The 6496-nt window shown below is 31.3% G+C and overlaps 1 protein-coding gene across 1 annotated transcript in view; it reads left to right on the forward strand.

Moving 5' to 3' along the window:
• The window catches only part of LOC106471804 (WD repeat-containing protein 35-like), a 38684-nt gene that overhangs the window by 22338 nt on the left and 9850 nt on the right, over positions 1-6496 (forward strand). Inside the window, 11 exon segments of the mRNA XM_022400412.1 lie at positions 517-716; positions 1080-1149; positions 1665-1679; positions 2363-2416; positions 3012-3121; positions 3343-3484; positions 3894-3962; positions 4501-4629; positions 4940-5028; positions 5755-5872; positions 6075-6160. Of these exon segments, the coding sequence (XP_022256120.1) occupies positions 517-716; positions 1080-1149; positions 1665-1679; positions 2363-2416; positions 3012-3121; positions 3343-3484; positions 3894-3962; positions 4501-4629; positions 4940-5028; positions 5755-5872; positions 6075-6160 (1082 nt within the window).

Below are 6496 nucleotides of genomic sequence, written 5' to 3' on the forward strand. Positions count from 1 at the left end.
AAGGGACCATTTTAAAAATGGTAAGAGGTAAGCGGGGCCAACGTTTAATTCAGTACATGAGCGATATCTCAGCAAATAGAAAAGATATGAGGTTCTTATTTTATATTCTAGCTTGTCAATATTGGTAATTTGAGTCCCTAATTGTACAACACTATAGACTTGGTATTTTGGCATCACAAACATCGAATTTGAACCAATGTTGCATTCAACATACCACGTGACATACACAAAAATTGATGATTATCTGTGTTTTTTAATATTTACTTTTAAATTAAGAAATTAAATAATGTATAATACTAAAATTTGAATTATAATCTACAGTTTGATACCAAACTTTTTGACATAAATTCATGAAATAGTAGTTCAATAAAATTTTGAATGCGATGACATGGCCTTTGACCCATGACCCATGTGGAAAGGGTTAATAGAAACTTACACATAAATTTCTCTTTGTACCTTAGAGTATTATCACTTTTCTTTGTATATCAATAAGTTTGTTTTTTTCATCTGTTACAGTATGCACTAATTTTGTGCAATGCCATCGGAACTCCCGTGGACTCGAGATATGTTGAAATGGAACTCTGTTTTGTCACTATGACAAGCACATATGTCATTGCCACGTCACGAGAGACTATCTACATGTGGCACTTCAGAACTCCAAAGGGAAGAACAGTAGTAGAACTTGGATCTCAAAAATCCAAGTCTGGGCAGGAACGGTTTGTTGACCAGTTCAATTTTCGATACCTCGCTACTATAAAGGCTTGATTTGGTCCGATATTTCATTGGTGGTGGTGTCCAGGGTCACTAATGAGGAGTGGAGTTCTCCGAAACTAATCTGGCTCACAGACACACAACCCAGTGAAAGAATAGACCATTCCAAACTTTTACTTGTTGTTAAACAAATGTTTAAACAACTCTATTTATTCACAATTTTTGTATAGGTTATAGTTATCATATAGGCTCTTTGAAATGTGCTTCTTAAAGAAGTATTTATATAATGCTTTCATTCGTGTCTTTTTCTTCTCTAAAATATGTGAAAGTATTTTTATTTGACTTCAGCATGTATGTTTGCCTTTTAGATTGTATCATATTGATGAAACACCATCTGGCACAGCTGATGCTGGAATGGACATTCAAAGAGCTTTTGAAGTAAGTTTCATCTTTTTTTATTCTCATGTTTGCAACATTTTCTTGAAGGATTAGGCTTATTTATGCATGCTGTGTATTTGTGTGTGTGTGTGTTGGCTTTTTTTTTGTTTTTACTTAAACTCTTTAAGTGTTACAGAATTTCTTTTGTTGTTTTTTCAGTCTTTACAGGTGATAACTGTGTATTTATCCATTAGTTGAATGATACATTGATTTTAAATTACTGAAACCTTTTAAAAGTGTATATTTGTGAAGATCTGGCACAAAATTAGTAAATGTTTAGTCATTAAGTGATTAGCAGTTTTGATAATAGGACTGCCATTAAATGTTCTAAGCTCAGTGTATTTGTGAAATGATAAAGTAGGCCATAAAATGGAATCCTCTTATCATTGTGAGTAAAAGTAATGTAAAGATGATAGAAATGTGTAATAAACCAGCCTTTGCTGCTTTTCATTTTATATATTTCTAATATTGTATTAATATTTTTCTATTTCATGTATTTTGAAAACGTACAACAGAGAAAAAGACGCCAGGTAAGGAGTGTTTATCTCTTTAGTTGATGTTATTCAATTTTCAATGAGTACTTTGATTTTGACTAATTATCAAAGTATTATCCATTTCTAAGGGTTAATGTTCAGTTTTTACAATGTACAAGCTCTTGAGTAATATTGTGTTATTTTTATGGAACACTTTAGTATTGTGTTAAGTTTATGGAATGTTCTAGTATTGTATTAGGTTTATGGAATGCTCTAGTATTGCTTTATGTTTATCGAATGTTCTAGTATTGCTTCATGTTTATCGAATGTTCTAGTATTGCTTCATGTTTATCGAATGCTCTAGTATTGCGTCATGTTTATAGATTGCTCTAGTATTGCGTCATGTTTATCGATTATTCTAGTATTGCGTCATGTTTATCGAATGCTCTAGTATTGCGTCATGTTTATAGATTGCTCTAGTATTGCGTCATGTTTATCGCTTACTCTAGTATTGCGTCATGTTTATCGATTGCTCTAGTATTGCGTCATGTTTATCGATTGCTCTAGTACTGCGTCATGTGTTTGTGTAAAACCTTCTGATTTAATAGTTTTCTAACATGTTTTTAATATTAGAAATTTGTATATTTAAGAAATTTAAGTGATTTTTATCGAATGAACTTGTAACTTGTTGCAATGTATTTCTTGTTTCTGTTAAACTGTGTTTTCTTTATTTTTGTCAGCCTACAACTGATCCAATATCTTGCATTACTTCCTCGGAAAAAATGCTTATTATTGTAAGTATGGGAATATTTTTAATTATATAATTACATTAATATCATGTTGAAATTTACTAGTAAAGCTTATTTTTTTTCCTCAACTTTATTTTATTAAAAGCACTGATACACAAACTGAGAATTTTCTTTGTCTACATCTACGTATTTGTAGTTTCTTTGTCTACATCTACATGTTTATAGTTTCTTTGTCTACATCTACGTATTTGTAGTTTCTTTGTCTACATCTACTTGTTTGTAGTTTCTTTGTCTACATCTACGTATTTGTAGTTTCTTTGTCTACATCTACGTATTTGTAGTTTCTTTGTCTACATCTACGTATTTGTAGTTTCTTTGTCTACATCTACGTATTTGTAGTTTCGTTGTCTACATCTACGTATTTGTAGTTTTGTTGTCTACATCTACGTATTTGTAGTTTCGTTGTCTGTATCTACCTATTTGTAGTTTCGTTGTCTGTATCTACATATTTGTAGTTTCGTTGTCTACATCTACATATTTGTAGTTTCTTTGTCTATGTCTACCTATTTGGCATTTTTTTTTTTCAGTTTCTTTCTGTACACACACATATAATGGTTTACTCTAATCCATGATTGTTTAGGGTCGAGAATCTGGGACATTTCAAAGATATGCCTTACCTCTTTTGGCTCTGACACACAAATATAATGTGGCCTGCCATCCAGTTAAAATAGCCCTGAACAGCAATTCAAGGTGAGTACACAAATAGAACTTTCTGTTAATTACAGATTGTTGAAAAACAACAACTGAATTTAAGTTCTAGTCATGTTTCTGCTGTTATTCAAAAGTCAGATGTTGTTTTTTTTTTATAAGTTTCATAGTATGAATATTATATTTGTATGTTTAAAATACACGAATACCATCATTATTACCAAAGACATTAACAAATAAATGTTGATTGTCTTTTTATTCAGTCGAATATCCATTATAGACATCTTGGGAATGTTGGCTCTGTTTGACTTGGAGACCAAATCTGTAGGTCCAGCGGGAAAAGAAGTGCTAGGAGAGAAACTACCATTTGAAAGAAAAGACGTCTGGGATGTAGTGTGGGCTTCTGTAAGTTGTTGCATTTTGAGTTCTCCTCGTAGGAAAACTTTGTCCAGTAGGTGCGAGAAAGTTAAAAAGATCTCAAAATAAGGTACATACGTATCTCTCGGGATTTTTGGAGCTTTAACCACACTACAGCAGGTACTGTAAGACAAAACAATTATTTATAATGATGTTTTAAACAGTCTGACATATTTTAACTGTGATGGATAGAGCTTGGATAACCAGTCATGTAGCTCTATGCTAAAGTAAGACTTTTTTTTAATGTAATTTGGGATTCATTCCATAATATTAAGAATATTAATTTATCAAAATATCATTGCAAGTAAAAAAGAAGTGTTACTAACAGAATTTTTGTAAGTGTGCGTTTAAGTGTTTTGTTACCGTTAAAGTTTCCATTAAATTCTGTTGGTTACAGGACAACAGTGAAATGTTTGCCTTCATGGAGAAAACTAGAATGTATATCTTTAGAGATTTGGATCCAGAGGTAATGTTAACTGAACAATTATTTTTATCATCAAACATTGATATCAGTAAAGTTAAGATGTTACCAAACAGTTGTAGATTCACATTATGGTGAACAAAGATACAGTCTTTAATGAGTATTTTATAAGTGTTATGTTTGAAGACATAAACAACGAAATAAAGATTGTGAGATTTTTGAATGATAAAATAAAAATTATAAGAATTATATGTAAAGACAAGCAATGATATCAAATAGAGAAAGGTTTCATGTGAAATATAAACCTAAAGATCTCAATAACGTTTAAATTTATAAAACATTTAGTACTATAACTTTTATGACTAGGTAGTTAATCTCTGTGAACTGTTATGACTTGGTATTTGAACTATTATAAGTTGGTAGTTGATCTCTTTGAACTCTTATAAATTGGTAGTTGATCTGTGTGAATTGTTATGAATTGGTAGTTGATTTTTGTGAATTTTTATGACTAGGTAGTTGATCTGTGTGAAATGAATGTTCCATTATTGTATAACAAAGTATACCAGTTTCTCTTTTGTTACAGGAACCTGTGATGTGTAGTGGATACATGTATGCCTTTGTAGATCTCCAAGTGAAAGCTGTGTTGTTGGATGAGCTGATGGAGAATCCAGATAGTCCAGCTCTAGAATATCTAATCAACAACGAGGTCAAAGTAAGAAAATCAAATACATGACTTAAGGTTCAGTTAAGATACAGAAAATTAAACATGAGACTTGAAGTTTAGGTAAAATGAAGGAACTCTAATATTTTACACAAATATCAAAGATTGCTATTAATTTAAGAGGCCCCATTTGGAAATGAGTCTTTGATTGTGTAGACCATATCCAAATTCTTAGCATCTTGTGATTTTATTAGTTCCGTTTACAACGTTTACTTGACATACATCATGTCAAAATAGAATCTCTATACAATCTTGTTTCAGTATGTTTGTTTTTGAAGATTTTTTACGAAATGTTTTTTAGTCACTTCGGGACTCTAAAGATCTTCTGGAAAAAGTTGGCATTGTTGAAGCTTCTCAGTTTATAGAAGACAACTCTCACCCCAAGCTGTGGTTAGTATTATGAAGTTTTCTGTTTTAAAATTAATACTGATAATAATACAGTCAGTTTATAGGAGAGAACTCTCACCCCAAGCTGTGGTTAGTGTTATGAAGTTTTCTGTTTTAAAATTAATAATGATAATAATACAGTCAGTTTATAGGAGACAACTCTCACCCAAAGCTGTGGTTAGTGTTATGAAGTTTTCTGTTTTAAGATTAATAATAACTAGACAAATCGTGACCCATTGGGTCACCCACTATTCAGAGGTTATGAAGAATTCAAGCTAATTTCAATCTTGCACCGAAATGAAGGTTTATTTTGAGATAATTTAATTAAATATTTCAATCCATTCGTGTTATTCATAATTCAAGAAAAGATATTTGAATGTTGATCGGGAGTAAAAGGAAAGACCATTTCATTTTTCAGAACAGTGAAGTCAGAGTTTTCTGGTATTGTGATGAATTAGTTCATTATGTTGTGGTCTTTCCTCTTAAACCTTCTACAAATAAGAAACAGTAACACTTTATTTTTTCCTTGAATTACCTACCATAACCAAAGCACATTATTGAGAAATTCTTCAAGATCTTGTTAGAAGGCAACTTTCACCAAAAGCTATGAGTTAGTATTATGAAGTTTGCTGTTTTCAGGTTAAGAATAACATTTCAGCTCTTGAGGTCATTCTAATTTAGTTTCATTATTTTTCAGTAATGCTGTTGATTCATAAATTTTGTTCTCAGGCATCTCTTAGCTGAGGCAGCCCTTAAAAAATTAGACTTTTCCACTGCCGAAACAGCCTATGTTCGTTGTAAAGATTACCAAGGAATTGAGCTGGTGAAGAGAGTCTCTAACCTACAGGTAGACCTTTTTTTCTGACTTAGTTACTTTATTTAAATTGTTTATACAAGTTTAGATCAGAGCAGGTGTAGGTCTTGTGTATGACATATAACATTAAATGGTTTATTGATCATAGAATAAGCATCTAGTTACAAGTTTGTTAACGATCTACTGTTTACAATAGAACCAGTGATTAATAGCTCATTGTTTTTCTTTGTTTCAGAATGAAAATCTGAGAAAAGCAGAGGTAGCTCTCTACTTCAGGCAGTTTGATGAAGCTGAAAAACTTTATCTTGAGATGGATCGAAGGTATTTGTTTTACCTTATCTGACTAAAAGCACTGTCTCCTCTTCATCCTATTGTTATTTAGTATTGTTAACTGTAATGCCAAACTTCTCTCTTCCATATTCATCCTATTGTTATTTAATATTGTTAACTGTAATGCCAAACTTCTCTCTTCCATATTCATCCTATTGTTATTTAATATTGTTAACTGTAATGCCAAACTTCTCTCTTCCATATTCATCCTATTGTTATTTAATATTGTTAACTGTAATGTCAAACTTCGCTCTTCCATATTCATCCTATTGTTATTTAATATTGTTAACTGTAATGTCAAAGTTCTCTCTTCCATATTCATCCTAT

Source organism: Limulus polyphemus, unplaced genomic scaffold, assembly GCF_000517525.1.
Source record: "Limulus polyphemus unplaced genomic scaffold, Limulus_polyphemus-2.1.2 Scaffold4871, whole genome shotgun sequence".
Classification (NCBI taxonomy): Eukaryota; Metazoa; Arthropoda; class Merostomata; order Xiphosura; family Limulidae; genus Limulus; species Limulus polyphemus.